Source organism: Vigna angularis, chromosome 6 (genome assembly GCF_016808095.1).
Source record: "Vigna angularis cultivar LongXiaoDou No.4 chromosome 6, ASM1680809v1, whole genome shotgun sequence".
In the NCBI taxonomy this organism is placed as follows: domain Eukaryota; kingdom Viridiplantae; phylum Streptophyta; class Magnoliopsida; order Fabales; family Fabaceae; genus Vigna; species Vigna angularis.
Window position 1 is genome coordinate 20840052 of NC_068975.1, and position 18841 is coordinate 20858892.

At 31.3% G+C, this 18841-nt stretch overlaps 1 protein-coding gene across 4 annotated transcripts; it reads left to right on the forward strand.

The window, feature by feature from the left end:
- The first annotated feature begins 12978 nt into the window (after positions 1–12978).
- On the forward strand, positions 12979–17420 carry LOC108342178 (uncharacterized). Of its 4 annotated transcripts, none has more exons than XM_052878668.1 (9): positions 12987–13135; positions 13266–13310; positions 13861–14365; positions 14591–14676; positions 16002–16080; positions 16173–16232; positions 16351–16472; positions 16561–16632; positions 17194–17420. In XM_052878668.1, the coding sequence occupies exons 3-9, from the start codon at positions 13922–13924 to the stop codon at positions 17294–17296; spliced, it is 966 nt and encodes a 321-aa protein (XP_052734628.1). In that variant the 5' UTR covers positions 12987–13135; positions 13266–13310; positions 13861–13921; the 3' UTR covers positions 17297–17420. The 4 variants fall into 4 exon arrangements, with proteins under 4 accessions (XP_052734626.1, XP_052734628.1, XP_052734624.1 ...); XM_052878664.1 differs by having other exon boundaries at positions 13864–14365; XM_052878666.1 differs by lacking the exon at positions 13266–13310 and having other exon boundaries at positions 12979–13135.
- The last annotated feature ends 1421 nt before the right edge of the window (positions 17421–18841 follow it).

Sequence of the window (18841 nt, forward strand, 5' to 3'; positions counted from 1 at the left end):
TTTATTAACGTCTATGTCAAAGTATCGTATCCAAATAATTGAGTCTAGAATCAAATAATTGTATGTTTTTATGAGTTATAGAATATTTCAATGTTGAATTAATATGTGATATATTAAATTTCATGTTCAATGTTGAATTAATATAATTATTATTAGGTTTATTTTATTTTATAACTATAATAACAATATATCTATAAGTGATGATAAACATAAAATTTAACTTGTTTTTTTTATTAATTTTATAACATCTTACTTTAAAGAGATTACCGTATTCAAAATTTTAGTGTTCAAAATATTCCTTAGTTATATACTCCAAATATTTTTGAATCAGGTTGAATACGTAACCTTTTTATCCTTTTAATATGGAAAAATATGGGTTAAATATGTTTTTAGTCCCTCAACTATTAGGCGTTTTTATTTTTAGTCGCTCTCCCAAACTTTGGTACACTTTGATCCTTTTCCTTAAGGAAACTGTAAATTTTCGTCCTCCATGACTAACAGTGTTAATTTTTTCCTGACATGGCTAACAGTGTGTGTGCCATGTGGAAGGCCAATTTAAATCTTGTTTCTGATTCTAATTAAAATTAAAAGGAAAAACATTAAATTGTAGGGTCAAAACTGGTATATTTTTTTTTCTTCGTTCAAGGGTTTTCTGGGCATTCTTCTCTTCTTCATCTCCAATCAGCCATGGTGAACACTTGGTAATACTTTTTCTCCTCTCCTTCCCAGTTTCTCTCTATCTATCTTCTCACACATCACTGAGTAAAACACTGTCAACTAAACACTCTTTCAGTATAGCCTTTTCCAGTAACCCATTTGTTTATTCTCAATTTTCCGGTTGAATTTCAACTGCAATAGGTAAATTGTGATTTCCCCACCAGAAACCCTACCATTTCTAGATGACCCACTTGTAAATTTGTAATTTTGTTGCTGAATTTTAGTTGTGTTTGATAGTTTCTTTACATCTTCTTTGCCAAATTTGGGGAAAAAAATGTCAGAACTTGATCTGTTCAAAAAAGTAGTCGATGGGTATCTCAAGCGTGAGATTTTGGGTGAAGGTACATATGGGGTTGTGTACAAAGCCATCGATACACATGTAACTTTTTTCAAATGTTTCCCTTTGTTCTTTTCGAAAAACAAAGTAAAAGAACAGTTATGAATAAAATTACGACGATATTTTTAGGGAAATATGTTTTTCTATGGATTGTAAGAATTGGGTTTGAATAAAATTTGGAACTTGGAAATGAGTTGAAATCTCTTGTATTGAAGGTTGGTTGAGAAAATCTTAGGGTAGAAAGGATGATGACGAGATGATTCTTGCATAAACTAGGATAAAGAGGGGACCATGGCTGAATAGAGATGGAGAAGAAAAGAGTGTTTGGAGAATGAAGAAAAAAAGAAGAGATTCTAGTTTTAACCCTACAATTTAATGTTTTTCCTTTCTTTTAATTTTAATTAGAGTGAGAAACAAAATTTAAATTGGCCTTCCACGTGGCACACCGTTAGCCACGTTAGGAAAAAAGATTAATGCCTTTAGTTATGGAGGACAAAAATTTACAGTTTCCTTAAGGACAAGAATCAAAATGTACCAAAGTTTGGGAGAGAGACTAAAAATAAAAACACTTGATAGTTAAAGAACTAAAAACATATTTAACCCAGAAAATATATTTATATATAATTATTTATTGTTTATTAAGTCCCTAATAACATGGAGTGATTTTTATTTGTTTTAAAACCAGCATATCCCTACACTTAATTTGAATAAAAAATTATAAACTTATCTTATTTAGGACCAATGATATATTTATATAAGTTTAATCATTTCGAAGATCCATATTTTTCAAGATCATCTCAAATAGGTCTCTTATATATGTTTAATTATTTAATTTACTTTTATAATTGCAATAATAATAATTTTATTATTTTTTGTTATAAAAAAAACAATGGACACTTGATTGTGCTTTTATTTGTTCTATTTTTATTAGAATTATGAGCCCATCTATTTCAAGAAAATCGATATGACATTATCTATGATAAGCATAAATCAATAATTTCACACACGTAATTTCTTATGGTAATTTTGTTAAAACAATTGAATTCGTAATCCTTAATTTTGAAAAAATGGAATCGAAGAAGTTTGTAGAAAAATTGATTGGTGTAGTGTAGTGTAGGACTATTGTCCCTTGAATGGAATGAAGAACCTAAACTTTTGGTTAGAAAGTAGAACAAACAAACAAACAATAATTGAAGGTCAAAATAAATGGTATCACGTAAGCATTGGTAAAGAAAACACCAATTCGTATAATCATAAAATTCTTCCACATCTGCTTTTACTTATATTCGATAAAGACCTCAACCTCCACCAACACTTCTAACTCCTCTTCCACCTCACAATATACTATTAACATTCTTTTTTATTTTCCCCTTTTTATTCTCTTTTTAAAATAAATATTACTTAATTTCAATCATGTTTATTTTATTTAATGTAATACTTCAAATTTTACATTTCAATTTTTCACTTAAATATTAACACTTTTGTTTTGAAGGTGAGTTAAAATGAACTTGATCGAACTCGTTGACTGATAATTGGTTGGACTCATTCGTTAATTATTCGAAATATAATTGATTATTCGAATAATGGTTAATTAGACGATCATATTATACAACTCTTATTTTTTAATTTTTTTGGGTCTAAATTTAGCTTTTTTTATCTTTATTTATTAGCTATTCTTAGTTTTTGTGTGAAGATTAATAACTACCTCACTTATTTTATGAACATAACTCTCCCTTCATTTCTTTTTCTTTTTTATTGAACTCCCTTTATTCTTTCAACACGTGTTTTTTTAACTTGAAATCCTTTAAAGTTTTTAACGTTTGACTCATGGTGAAAAAAATATATCAAAACCCCTTTTAAAAAAAATATTCATAATGAAAGTATTTTCTAAAACTTTGCGTTATTATAAAAGTTCTCAAGATAGGTGTATGTTTTCTAAGGTAAGTTTTGATAATATTAGAAGAAGCCGAAAATATTTTTATTGACAAACAAACGCGTTATATTGATATTTGTAACTTATGCAAACACATTATACAATATATTTAGCACACGATATACTTTATATGATTATGTTGCACAATATGTCAATATTACATTGGTGAAAAACTAGCGATATTCATGTTGAATTTGACGGAAAAGTTGAATTCAATATAAAAAATGAAATTATGTGATATTTAATTATTTTTAATAGAAAAGCAAAATAAACGTAAAAATACATAGGGTTTAGGATAAGGAAGACAAGGTGCAAATTTTGGATTTAAAGAATAATGGAGATGAAGGTGTAGAAATAGAGTTCAAATAGGTGAAAAATAATATTTATATAATATTGAAGGTGGATATATTAAAATGTTTTTTAATTTTTATTCAAGTATGGTTAGTAAATTAGGAGATGTAAATAACAAAAACCGACATAATGAAAGGAACATAAGGCCCATACAAAAATGGGTCAATAATCAACCCATGAGTCTGACTTCTTCCACTCCACTAATTCTTCACTCATCATCTCAAATTTCCAAAATAACCATTTTATCCTTTGAAAAAATGATTTCTAAATTACACATTCCCCAAACTTTCAAGAACAAACTTTTCATAACATTTTTTGAACCAAATTTTTCGAATAAAATTTACAAAAATTAGGAAACATATTATGGAATTAATTGCCTCAAATAGCACTTTTGAAAAAAACAACCATTTCAAAACTCATATAATGCTTTTCAGAACGATTTTTTTAAATACTCCTACATAAAATATATTTTGGGCAAACACTATAAAATATGTTTTGGAAAAAAAATCAGAATGTTTTATTTTCTCTATTTTTTTTTGTTTTTCTTTATCTAAAATATTATTTTTACTTAGGTTTAAACCTTCGGATAATCCTCATATTTGTTGGGAATCTCAAATGAGTACTCGTTTTTTCAACTGTCTCAATTAAATCCATATATATGCAAAATCTTTCAATTGGGTCCAAATATTTGAAAAATTAAGCCAATTAAACCCTATCCATTAAGTTTTGACAGACGGCGTTAAAATGTGATGACAGTGTATATGTTGAGGTGAATATTTTATTACGTGAAAATAATTAAATTATGACATGAAATTTAGTAAATTAAAAAAATAGAAAAATTATGGAAGCAACAGTAAAAAAAACCCTAGAAGCTTCTTTCTCCTCACCCACAGAGCATCTCATCCTCCGTTAACTTCATCAGCCATCATCAGCCATCATCAGCCATGATTAACCTCTCTTTGCCAACTAGCACCGTAAAAACCCCAAAATGGCAAACCCTAAATCGTTCCTGTTCTATTCACCACTGCTCCTCTCTTTATCACTGTAAAAGCCCCAAAATGCATAAACTTTGCATCTTCACTCTCAATATGCAATATAAAAATGGGTGGAAGAAAATTGATTGGGATTAGTGAGAAATTGGAATCAAAGATCGATGGAAGAGAGAGAGAAAGTGCCACGAATCCTGCAAGTGCTGGAAGCTCTCAAACAAGTCAGTGCCACATCCAACGACACCACACCTCCGATTCTCTCGCGGTGAAGGCGTCAATGCCGCAAGCCGCCGTCAATGCCTTCACTATACCGTACCGTCGAGACCACCACCATGAGCAACCTTGCCGCCGCTGCCGTAGAGCGAAACATGACACCACCCAGAGCCTCTTCTTCGCGCCACAAACAGAGTCGTTCAAACCTCCACCGCGAGTTCTCCCCTCATCTAGAAACACAATCAGCAGCGAACAACTACACATCCGCCGCGATGCAGAAGCAATCCAGTGTCCCCATCATCTCGCGCAAATCATGTTTTCTCCTTGGCAATTCTTGTAACATCCCCAAAATATAGTTATAAACCATATTATAGTAGTCACAAAATAATATGACTATAAATTTTAGACTTTACAAAAATTCTACCCTAATACAAAACTATAAACATGACCGATTGACCCCTACAAAATTATCCACATAACCGATCGGTCCTAGTCTAAGCAGCTGGGTCCTCTCCATCCAGCGCCTGCTCCACCGAACACTCGACATCCTCTAGTCACACCCACAGGATGATCATTGCAAGGAAGAAATATCGAACGGGCACCATATACAAGACAGAAAAGAAGGGTAAGTTAATGTAATTTAATAGTCATGTGAGCGTACGATTCAAACAGACAAATAAGATAATCATACTCATGTATAAAACATATAAACACATATTGACCGACTACTTTAACTTGACCGTCCGGACTAGTATGAATATGTAGCTTTGGTCGTTCGTGCACTCGTGGGTGTAGTAACTCGAAACCCATCAGTTGCCACACGAGGTTAACCCATTATCACTCACCGTAGGACCCCCCTCGGCTAGGGCCCTTGCTATTCTCACGACATGACTTACCCATCTCTACTTGAGACTTGGTAATCATTAGAATGTCAGGATGAACACCGTGGATTTCGATGTCCATATTCATACTTTACCACCACATTGATAACCAATCACTAAGACATTCCTCCTTAGAATTATCTTTCATACCAGTTGGAACATCATACCTTATAACAATATCCACTTCATTATTCATACATATTCATGTAATTGAATTTAAACAAGTGATCAAACAACAATGGAAACCACACGCAATACCGAACACGTTGCGGACCTTGGATACCGAATGGTTTCTCACTATCGCAAAGAACATGACTGAACGATCCATAGGTAAGGCTAAAGAAGTGACCGAACACCATTAAGGATCTAACTCTAATGTAAGGCCGAATACTATGGTGATATCGAACACTAGAATAACCGAATTACCAGAGCTAAACCGAACACTTGTAACTTAGGCCGAAAACTTAAGAACTTAGACCAAATACTTCAGTAAGACCGATCACTAAAGTACAACTAAATGGTCATTAACAAGTAAGGCCCATAGGAAGTCGAACGTAGTTAATACCGAACACCAATACTAACCGAATAATATTAAGACCAAACGTTAGTACAAAACCGAACGTTAGTACGAAATCAAGTACTAATAAAGCCGAACACTAATATAGAACCGAGCACTACTAAGACCGAACACTAATATAAAACCGAACAATACTAAGACTGAACACTAATACGAAACCGAACACTACTAAACCGAATGCTAATTCGAAATCGAGCAATACTAAGATCGAACACTAACACGAAACCGATTACTACTAAACCGAACGCTAATTCGAAACCGAATGGTCATGAACTAGGAAGGCTCTAAAGAGACCGAACCTAGTTAATGACTGAGTACCTGAACGTGACCAAGCGGTCAACAACGAACGCTCAACTTTCTGCATAATTCTGCATAACTTCTGCAGAATAAAGAACACCCTAGAATTTACCAGTTTACACCTATCCAATATTACCTAAACCTTACTAACATCACTCCAAATTCTGCATAATCCACAACTCAAAAAACCACAGCAATTATCATCCCACACAAACAATGTTGAACACTCAAACATTCAATTTCACATACCTACAAAACTATCAAACAACATTTTCATACATCATCAACCAATCAATTAAATTAACTAGCTTCCCTTACCTCTTAACCGAACGAAAATCTTCTACGCTTCCAGAAATTTGCTCACACCTCCAGAAAATCCTAAGAAGACCTATCGCTCACTGATTTGTGAGAAGAGACCAACCAAAGGACCAAGAACAAAGTCAGAATTGAGAAGAGAAAACTGATAAACACATGCAACCCAAATTGTTGTTTGCATGTGTCAAAGAGTTTTAGAATTGCACAAGACTTAAGGAAACTAAACTTACCAACTCTACACACGAAACCGATCGGTGAAATAGAAAGCTCTTGACTCCTAGATTGCTTAGGCACAATCTGATTGTTAAACAGATGAAGTGAGATTGAAAGAATCTAAAGAGAAGAAGGAGAAGAGAAGAGGGTAGAAGAATTTGGAGAGATATAGTTGTAATCAGAGAATTGGACAAGACTTTTGAAACTTTTCATTTATATATCACTCTTATTTTAATCTAAACCACTCGGTCCCATCCTTTGCTTACACCTATCTGCTTCAAACTTCTTGAATCCTCTAGGTTCTTACAATTCTTAATCTGCAAACCCAGAAAATCAAAACAATTCATCCCAAAACCAGAAATAGAAACCCTAGAATCGCGCAGCCCTAATTCGCACCTTCACATTCCCTAAATCGTGAACTCCAACGCCTTCCACCTGCATCAGAAAACAGAAACCACGAAGAACCCTAAACACAAAACGCTATTCATAAAAATCTCAAATTGCAGAAACTAAGAACAATGCGCCTTCTCCTTGCACCTCTTCAAACCATCTTCATTTGTTGTCATCACAAAGCTCGCCTAGACAGTCGTTGTGAAGGAGAAGGAGCGAACCTTATTCTCATAATAAATTTTGCTATTTCAAAAACTCTTCATTTTAAAAAATCATGAAATAAAACACTTTTACATCAGCGTGGACCACGTAATCACATTTTAACGCCATCTGTGAAAACTTAATGGAGAGGGCTTAATTGAATTAATTTCTCAAATATTTGGACCTAATTGAGACATTTTGCAAATATACAGACCCCAATTGAGATAGTTGAAAAAATGAGAATCCACTTAAGATTTCCAATAAATATGAAGACGATACGAAGGTTTAAACCTTTTTACTTATTGCTTGGTGCACTCCTTAAATATGTTTAAGTCCAAAAGTGTGCACAAAGCGCACGAAACATTAGAAAAAAATAAAAAAAGTTTTATCCAATATGTTTTTTTATTATTTGGTAATTGTTATTTGACTTACTAAAAAAAATATAAAATATATTTGTAAAAAAGATTTGATTATTTAACCAACATTTTATTAATGGGTGGACCATTTGATTTTAAAGAGATCAATTACTAGAAACATTAAGCTTAACATTTAATACTTAGAAGCATCTAGGGTTTAGGAAGTGTCCAATATTTTTAAAGTTTAAAGTTTGAAGGATTTTTATTTCGTCAAAAATAGTAGGAAGTGAATATGAACTTCGGTTTCTCACTTTGTTTTGACGGGTGAAGTTACTTTTAATTTTTTTGTTTATTTTTATTTATGTAATTCTTATAAATTAAGTTTAAATTAGTAATTATAATAAAATAATTTAACATACAAAAATAATAATTATTTTAATTTATTTAATTAAAAATATTTAATTAATTAAATTATATATATATATATATTTATGTAATTAATTATATTTTCAATATATACATATAATAAATTTTAAAAATATTAAGTTTTAAAAAGAAATATTATAAAATAAATTAGTAAGTTGTTGAAATACGTGAATTCTTTTTAAGTATTTTAATGACAATGGAGTGTTGTAAGTTAAATTGTTATGTGATGGAAATGAGTTAAAATTTTCATGTTACCTAAGAAGAAACAGATATAATTTCTTCAAGACACTTTCACAATAAAGAACTAGAAAATAATATATAAGATAGTAGTAGTTTAAAAACAATCAAACTTGATTATTTTAATATTAAAGAGTTTTAATATAAATAGTTTTGTTATGGATGAGTTTCATAATTTTAAAACATATCATCTATTTAGAAATAACCTTTTTAGAGTTATTTGATTTTTTTCTAGGATTTCTCGTTCTGTGTTTATTTGACTAAAGAACCGAGACTGTAGGATTGATTCTTGTGACGCACTCTTCAGTTTGGACAGATTAATTTCTCAGATAGAGTAAGTGCGATTTCTGTTCCTCTTTTTGGTTTGTTTTGTTTTCTTTTGCATCTGAGTCAATTGTGGATGCATGTGATGATTAATTCTTTTATAAGACTATTTATTGATCAGTGGTTTTAACGGTGTACCTTAATCATGTTTCTATTGTTCGTAGGAGAAGATAGAACTTCCAGTGCGTTTTGTACTGTTTAGGTCTTTTAGAACGGTTTGATAATTTATAAGGTAAGGGAAACTAAATACCATTGTACACAATTTCTTATATAATTTGATTTGTATGTGCATGTTTGATTATCTGTGATTGATTAGAATGACTGTTTTAATTGATTAAGTTACTATGGAAATACTGTTATGACTGCTTGATAAATGTTATTGGTTTTGGATGAACTATGAGGGTTAGTAATTGTTGTTTAGTTAATTGGAATTATTGTTGAAATGTTATTGTGTTATGGTATAATTATTTGGTTGTTTGGGTTTGAAATCTTATGGTTTAGTGTGAGGAAATTCTATTGAAGTTGTCTTGATGTATTTCACTTGAGGAAATCTTACTGGTTTTGGGTATTTCACTTGTCTTGATGATTTGACTTGATGAGATTAAGGGCATAAATGGTGGTTTTACTATTGGATGTTTAAATGGGTAAACAATTAGGGTATTGGTTTAATAGTAGGTTGGCGAGCTGATTGGAAATTTGTCTTTCATTTGTGGTTTGATAAGTGAAATTCTAGAGGGTTTGTTCTTTGAGTAAGTTTGACATTTGAGGTTTGTAATTAGGTCAATTAGGACTTGGTTAGTCACTGAGTTTGCTATACTCCAATCTACATTATGTGAAATCTGCTGATTGTGTTTTTGGGTAGTTGGTTTGGTGAGATGGACTAAATTCTTGGACAATTAAGCAAATCGATATTCAATCTGAATGATAAACATATTTTCAAATCAATTATTGTGAAAAGAATACTAATTTGGTCATTTAGATAGGTGTTGAGTGCATCTAGATCAAGTTTTTGTCTTATGGTATAGCGTTGAGCTGCTGTTTGTGGTGCTTAATGCTACTAAACTTGAGAGTCACTAAGCTCTAGGGCATTGAGCACCACAAAGTCAGTGAGCTCTCTGACTTCTAGGCACGCGGTGGTTTAAGATGCTGAGGGCCACTTTTCCTTGCAAGTCTGGATATGGATTTTTCCAGTAATTCGTTGGGCAAGAGATCTTGCTCGTTAAGCGACCTTTGTTCTGACAACATTGTGATGGTTTTCTATATCCTTTGACTTATGCTTGTTTAAGATGTGTTGATAAATTTTATCTTGTTTATATTGGAAATTTAGTGTATGCTAAATGTATATGGATTTTGATTTAAATTTGGTATGAGATGGGTTCGTGAGTGTGAAATTCTATATGATGTTATAAGGATTTCAAGGAGAAATCCTTAAGATGGTTGTGTATAATGTATGTATTGATATAGGATGGTCGATATTAGGGGTTTGATGGTCGAGAAGGATAGTTATGTAGTGAAGAACATGAGGTCCTTAGTTTGATGGTCATGTATTGGCCATAGATGTTTGACGGATTAACCTCGGTGTGTGGTAGTATGTATGGGTGAGTTGTTTCACCACTATTGGGTGCAGGGCTCCTAAAGTTCGATATCAATACATATATCTAGATGGTCAAGTCTAGAGGAAAGGATTGTATGTCTTAGGATTTACTGATTTATCTATGTTATATGCCTACTTCTATAAACTTGATATATGATTGTTTTTGGTACATTAACTTACTATTTCTTTTCTGTTTGTCTGTTTATGTGTTTCTTCTTGTTTGTAATGATCACCTAAATGGTACGAGCAGATGAATGTATTCCAGTTGATCCAGTGTAGGAAGAGAGTGATGCTGAAGTTTAGAGTTAACTTGTTAGTTATCTTGTCTTATTACATTTTGTAAAACATTAGTAGGGTTTTTAACTTGGTGTAATAATAAGTATAAAATCTTTGTATGAATATGTTTAATTAGCATTATAGTTATGTAAGAGATAACTATAAGGTTTAATAGCTTATTTTGTCCTCAGTTTTGCTGAATAATGTCAATTTAGTCCCTCGTTTTAAAAGTGTTTGAAAGTGGTCCTCAGTTATTAAATTTTGCGTCAAAATTGTCCCTTCCTTTAAATAGAACCAAACAGAGTTAAGACATTGATGATCTGGCATAGTGCAGTGGTAACGTGTCAATTTAAAGTTGTATATGTGGTGACATGTTACGTAGTTGGACGTTGATGTGTAAGGTTTTTTTAATTGGGGAAAAATTGATTTAGGGCATGGCGACGTCATCCTCCTTCTCCTCCAGAACTGCCCCTAGTCAGTCTTCGCATTCTTGGGCTCCTTCTTCTGCGGCGCCACCGTCACCACCGTTAACCCCTTCTACACTCCAGCGGAGGTGGCCAAGCAAGCCGCGACCTCCAACGCCAAACTCATCATAACACAGGCGTCCTACGTTTGTGCCCCCATCATTTTGGCGATTGCAAAGAGTCCACCGATAGTCCATCTGTATCCTTACTTGTTCCTTTTAGATTGCCTCCTATTATGGCCACTTGTATCCAACCTACCATTAGTCCACCGATAGTCCGTTTTGGATCTACACAAGAAACAATAATCACAAATATAATGTAAAAGGTGCACTGTTTACTAAATCAAGGTGGAAAAATGAGTTGAAAGGAGAAAACACAACACGAACCCACTTAGGAAAAAAAATATACTACCTTGTTGAAATTTAACTAAAACAAAACAAGGAAAACTTTCAGGAATTAACATTGTAATCAGATCCAGAAAACCCTGGCTTAAACAATCTAAGAACAAAACCACGATTGGGAAATATTATTGTATAAGAACGTACAAAACCTTGATGATAGGAAGAAGAGAGTATACCTTAGGGAAAAAACATTGCTTGGTGAGCGTGGCGCCGTTTGTGCCACCCATCATTTTGGCGATTGCAAAGAGTCCAAATTTGTAGCGATACAACATGTCATCGATTTGAGTGATTATGTCTTCTGCTCTTGTGGGAAAGGAACTTGAGGATTCTGTGAGGGCCAAACTTCCCAATGCCTTTGATTCAAAGAGAGAATAAAAAACGAACAACATTGATTCAAAGACATTGCCACTTCAAAGAATCCTAAATCAAATTTTCCCCAATTAAAAAAACCTTACACGTCAACGTCTAACTACGTAACACGTCACCACATATACAACTTTAAATTAACACATTACCAGATCATCAATGCCTTAGCTCTGTTTGGTTCTTTTTAACGGAATGGACGATTTTGACGCAAAATTTAATAACTGAGGACTACTTTCAAACACTTTTAAAACGAAAGACTGAATTGATATTATTCAACAAAACTTAAGATAAAATAAGCTATTAAACCTAACTATAATAAGTTTTTGTATATATTCACTTAGAGAGAATTTGTCCTCTCATTTTTTTTTACAGGTGATATCTCTTTTAATAGTTGTATACTAGTAAAATAGATGCTATATTCTTACTTGTGAATAATCAATATAATCAATGATAATATAATTCTTTTTTAGATAATGAAAGAAAATATATTTTAAACTAATATATTCGTAAGTTAAACTACAAATTTGAAATAAAAGACTTGTTATAAACTTTTTATCAAGGAAAAAATACTATAATTTTTCAATACTGTAAAAATAGTTTGATATATTTTTCACCTATCAATTTTTTAAAGTGGTTCTAATATATTTTTCTTTTAGTTCTTACTGGTTGCTTTAGTCTTTAAAAGACATTGTTTTTTTAATCTTTGTATTGTAAGAAAAATTTCTTTAAAATAAACAATATATATTGTAGGAGTTAAAATAAAAAATATTTTATAAAAACGGGAAATAACAATGGTAAAAAATTAAAAAGTTTTTTTAACAAGATTTATTAAAAAGTTATAATTCTAAAAACGAAAAAATATATTACAAGATAATTTTTTTAATTCTTTGAGAAATGTTAATTGGTGAGAACACTTTTTCTAACATTCTTATATATTCTATCTTTAACACTTTTATTATTAATTAACATTGATTAAAAATAAAGTTTTATAGATTATTGAAATTCACATACAAAACTAATCTACTGAAAAATAAGATATTTCAAACTTCGTGATGTTTCAGAAACTCCCACCGGCAAAAAGTTTTACGAAAGAACGTTAAAAGAGGTTTTTTTTTTTTTTTCGGTTTTTAGAAAGAACTTTGTGTTATCTCTTAACAAAATTTATGTTTTTTATTCATGTGTAAGAAGTAGTCACCTTCTTCTTGCTTCTTCTGCTCCACTGAGCACAGAGTGAGCACAGAGTGAGCACAGAGTGAGTGTACAAAACTACCAACTTGGTGAGTTCTCTCTGGATAAGACTTTCGTCTGTTTTCCCCATCCTTTATCTTTCACCCTTTTGCTCAATCTTGATGTTTCCTCAAAAAACTTGTATTTTTCACCACCCTTTATCATTTTATGTATTTCTAGGTTGTGGGGCTTATAATCTGCACAGACGAGGTTCTATTAGCTAATGTTAGCAAAATTTCTTCGAGAGATTCTGGAAAACTGTCTCTATTGTTCCTTCTTATTTTAAATTTCAAAACTTTATTGCTGGTTATTTCTGATTTTTATTTTGGGTACATGTAGTTATTTTAACATTTTAGTTGCCTGGTGCAAAATTGAAAATTATGCTGCTGGATTAATTCGAATGGATCAAACAAAAATAATTTCCTTTGAATTCAAGCATTTTCTTGTTTGAAAACTTATTGGTGTTTATACCGACCTAGCCAAATTTGAAGTACTTGAAATTTGTGTTGCAGTTGTTAACCAGGATTTCATGTTAAATAATCTCTCTGAAGATTGGTGTTTTTACGTGTGAGCCGAACAATGTTGTGTGACCCATGTAGTTGATCTTACTTACTGGGATAAGAATTTTGATACTGTTATGCATCTCTCGTAACATTATGGTTCTGGTTAACAGAGGTCCAAATTGAAAATTTATTGGTGATTATATAGGGCTGGGAAAATTGGGGCTACTTGGAATTTGTGTTGTATATTCACTTGTGGTAACATTATGGTGCAGCAGGTTAATAGAGCTGAAAGACAACAATACACTCGTCCCTTACAAATTTCTCATACAATCCATGATTGTCTTACACCCTTTTGCTTTCCTCCCTTCTTGCACTACCATTACATGCTCAAAACCTTTTTCTCATGACAATCACTTTGTGCCATCTTCAATGGCTCTCCGGATATTCCCGAATAATGCCAGGACAAGAACATTCTTATGTAGTGCTAGTAGTCAGCCGATGGATTTGAATGGTATGGATTTCAATATAGACGTCATTAAGGAAGATTTGGAGCTTCGGGGTGATGGCGAAGGTGGGTTTTTGGGTCAAGGTTTGTATGGAAGAAGTGATGAAAATGACATTGTTGAAAAAGCAGCACAGGAAGGTGAAGATGATGATTCTGGATATTCAGATCGAGGATCATATACAGGTAGGCCAGAGAAGGATTATGATAAAGATCCAGAACTCGGTAACATTCTGGGGAATTTTCTGGAGAATCCCCAAGAGGCACAATCCCAGGTAAGCATCACTGTATTAATGGTTTGACAACTTCAGCCTTGCATTATAGACTCTATCTTTTGGTGGTGGTGGGGAGGAGGGGTATTTTTGTTTCTAAGTGTGATGTTTGTTACATTTCTTGTTGTTGAAAAATTAAAGAATAGCATATGTGAGCTACTTTGAATTCTAATACCGAGGAATACTATTTGTGCTTAAATTAATCGAAAGAGCTTGATATATTTGCAGTTGGAAGATAGATTAAGAAAGAAGAGGCACAAAGTACTGCACACAAAGACTGGATCTGGTAAACCAATGAAAGTGTCATTTAACAAGTAAGCTCAACCATGCATATATGTGTGATTGTACCATGCAGTTTTTTTGTTATTCGTGCAATTTTGCTTGCGTAGTTGCGTTTTTCTTATTTTGACATTCAAATTTCTTCTCAGTTTGGTGTGCCAGATTTTACTGGTGTAATAACCTTTCATGTTTAGTTACTGGCTAATAAACTCTCTTCAATTTACTGGTGTAGTACCTTTGTGAATTTGTAGAAATGTACGCTTGAGGAATGATAGTTGTTGTTGTTAGTTCATTGGTACAGTGATTGAGATTTGTGAATATATACTTTCTCTTTCATATTCTCTTTCCAACTAGCATGTAGGACATTGAAGCAGTCTCTTTGTTGATCAAAGTGATATGATATGCTTTACATGGATTCCGTGTGCCAATAAAAAAAATGGATACCGTGTTATTTCATGTCAAACCTAACGTATTTAAGGTGGAAATGATCTTTTAGTACTCAAGCTTACCTTTTCAAGACTTATAGGGTGGAATTAGAATAAGTATTGAAATTAGTTTCAGATTATGCGCTTGCCTAGGGCATGGTTTGAAAGAAATTCAAATTCTAAGATGGTTATGCTCAAAATTTTGGTTATGATTGCATTATGTTTGAATTTCTTGAATAAGTTGATATCGCTTTGGAATCTGGTTAGTTTGTGTTACTTTTAACTTTAGTGGATACAATGGTTCTGCTTCCTGATTAAATATGCAAATACCTTAAGTCAAACAACTTTAGAAAGAACTATCCAATTTGTTTTATCTTTAAGAGTAGTGGTTTGGGTAGAGGGCAAACCTTGATGCAAAGTTAAAGTTGCTTCTTGGTGACTAATTGAACATGGGTTTGAATTTGTAACCAACCTCTTTGCATATGCTAATAAGCCTTATCACCTGGGTATGCTTGTTTTATTTATTTATATTCAGTTAGTGGTTTGAGAGATTTGCATTAAATTGTTATAACGTGAACTGATTAGTTAAATATTTGAGTTAGTTGTCATTGAACCAGCTCAGATTCAAGTTAAATCTTTGACAGGAACCCTAAAACTACTGGGTTGTTCTAAGTCTAAGTCGATTTAAGGTCAGATAAAAAGGATGAGTAGAATGACTTGAGCAAATTTGATGTTCGTGAGGAAAAAGTGGATAATTTAAGATGATGATGTTACCGGGATTTTCTAATTACTATTTTGTGAAGATCTGACTAAAATTTTAATTGGTGTAACAATTTAGTCAGAGAACACATGATACAAAAATGATATATTCTGTGTTTTTCTTCTTTATCGAAAAAGTATTATATTTATCTTACAGTTAATGATGGTATTTCCAGATTTGATTTTTCAAACTCATTCATATGGTTTGAATTCTACAATGTTCCATTGGCCAAAGACATTTCCTTAATTTGTGATGTAAGGAACTTTTCTCCATGATTAGTTTGTTGTGCATTCTCCATTATAAGCATATGGTTATTGAAAATTGTGTTGAAATTGGATCTTTGCAGACAATTCGATCATGGCACATTATTGGGCGTCTTGGTGGATGCAATGCCATGAATATGCAAGTAAGTTTTTCTCTTCTGCAGCTGATACAAAATTTTCATTCTCCTTTTTCCTTTATAGTTAACTTTTTGTGAGCTTTTCAAACATTGTTGCTTATAGAACTAGCATTTGCACGTTTAGCTTTCACAGTCTCCATTGGATGCACGACCAAGTTATGATTATATTCAAGGAGCAAATGTTGAACCAACTACATTTTACAACATAGGGAATCTTGAGGTGCAAGACAACTTGGCTCGAATATGGTGAAGTGTCAATTGCATTTTCCATATACGTATTACTGTAATGGTGAACTGCAAATACTAATAATTTCTTCTTGTGTTATAATAATAGGGTGGATATTGGAACTGTTGAACCTTTGCTTCTGGATGTTTTGATAAATGCTTTGACACAGATAAGCTCCGAGTATGATCTCCACTTTCTTTATTCTATTAATTAATCACTTTGGTTCACTTGTTTACTCAAAATTACCTTATCACAGGAAGCCACTAACCAAAATTATTTATTTAGGAATCAACAGATTTGATTCGTTCTTGTTAATCTCTCTTTGGGATCAGTTTACTGATTATTTAATACACAAGTTAATTCACATTTGTTTACAATCAGAAAATTCGCCTTTTTGATGCAAATTATTGATTTATCAGTTCTAAGTAGTTCTGATTGTGATAAGTGTTGAGAAATATATTTTAAGCTTAACTAAATCTTACAACAATGGTTTGTAAGATGAGATTTACATCCATTTATATATTTTAAATTAATCTTATTTCTAATTAATGAGAGGCTTTCAACAATAAGATTTCCAAATCTTTATAATATCTTATTATTTTGAATGGCTATAATAAGCAAGGAAAAAAAAAGTTAATCTTAGTGAAAAAATTTAAGCCATCTTTTTACTTTACATCTTGGATATTTTGTTTCAATCCCATTATGATTTTTATTTTGTTCTCTTGTTTTTGTTTGTGATAGTTTTGTTGGGATCAAGCAAGTAATGTTTGGTGGAGCAGAATTTGAGAGTTGGAATGAGGATTTGAAATCAGAGGAGGCAGGTTATGGTGTTCACAAAATCTAGCCATTTTTTAAGGCATATGAGCATTTTGAAATTGTCTGACAAATTTCTGCAACTGCAATTTTAAATACAATTATAAACACAAGTCATTTTAATGTGATTGAATCTCAATGCTTTAACTTGTTAACGTCTGCCTCAGATTTTTGTTCAAGTTGATATGGGGAATCAATGCCTGATTAGTTGAATAACAATCTACTCTGAAGGATTCTTTTCAATTATTTGCTAACCATATGACCTTTTTTTTTCAGTTGTAAAAAGATTACAGAAATATCATTCTATGTCACATTTAGAAAGTGAAATATTTAAAATATATTATCTAATTCAAAATAGTTAAGTGAGTGATGTTTGCAATTAAACAATGTAGATATTTCGTTAATATTATTATTTGATAGTGCATACAATCCTAAAGTATTTATTAAATATAAGATGTAATTAAAAGCTTTATTATTTAAAATATAATATTTCATTAAACTAATATAATTTTAAAGATATGAAAAATAAACAGATTTATAAGAAAAAAGGGTGAGAGTTGGAAGATTATTTTTTAGTTATGCAATTATTTACCATTATCTATTTTATCACATAATAAAAAAGATATTAATAATAAAGAAAATGTTTTCATTGAAAAAAATAATACCAGTAATAGTTAATTTTTTTAACAAAGGTATAGTATTAAAAAATATTAACTTTTAATATGAAATATAATAAATTCTAAAAAAATTTAAAATAATAAATTTAAATAAATTATAAACAAATATTTCATTTATATAACTTTTGTTATATCATAAAAATTATTTAAGATTTTAAAATTATAATTAATATCATAAAAATATCTAAATAATTATTTATTTAATATAATACTCTAGTATGCATTTTTAACTATTTTTTCTCTTTTTAAATCAAATCTAACTTTTTATTTTTATTTTTCTATAACTAATAATAATAAAACTATTTTTATAACTAATAGGTAATCTTTTCTGTGTTCTTGTTAGTATAAACTACCTTATTGATTTTTTTTAGATTTCATAACTACTTTTTATAGTTCTGTTTTGAAAATATATTTTTTATAAATTAAATAAATGTTTTTATATTAATAATAATTAAAAGAAATAATTTTTATTCATATATAAAATAAAAGGGAAAACACATGCCACTCATGTCTTTGCACTTATCATCATAAAAGAATTATGATGTAGTTATTCATAAAGAGGATTGATTTCGTAACTCCATCTTTTATCATTTTACTATTTTTGATTTGCAGCTAATTTTTATATATACTTATTTTTTTCTCCCTTTTTTAACTGTCATAACTCTTAAATTCTATATTAGTGGAAGCCTAGGTGCAAAGGATTTGAAATTCAGAAAGTGAAAAACAGGTATGGGCAGCCGAGTGGATGATCGGTTTTTGACGGTAGTATATAAATCAAGTTTTCAGATTTTTGTGTCACTTTCCTGCATGCACCTTCTTCTCTAAAAGTTCTGAGTTTCAGTTTTCTCTTTCTTCTTTCTAAACTTTTTCTCCTTCTTTCTACAAATTCTTACCTTTTC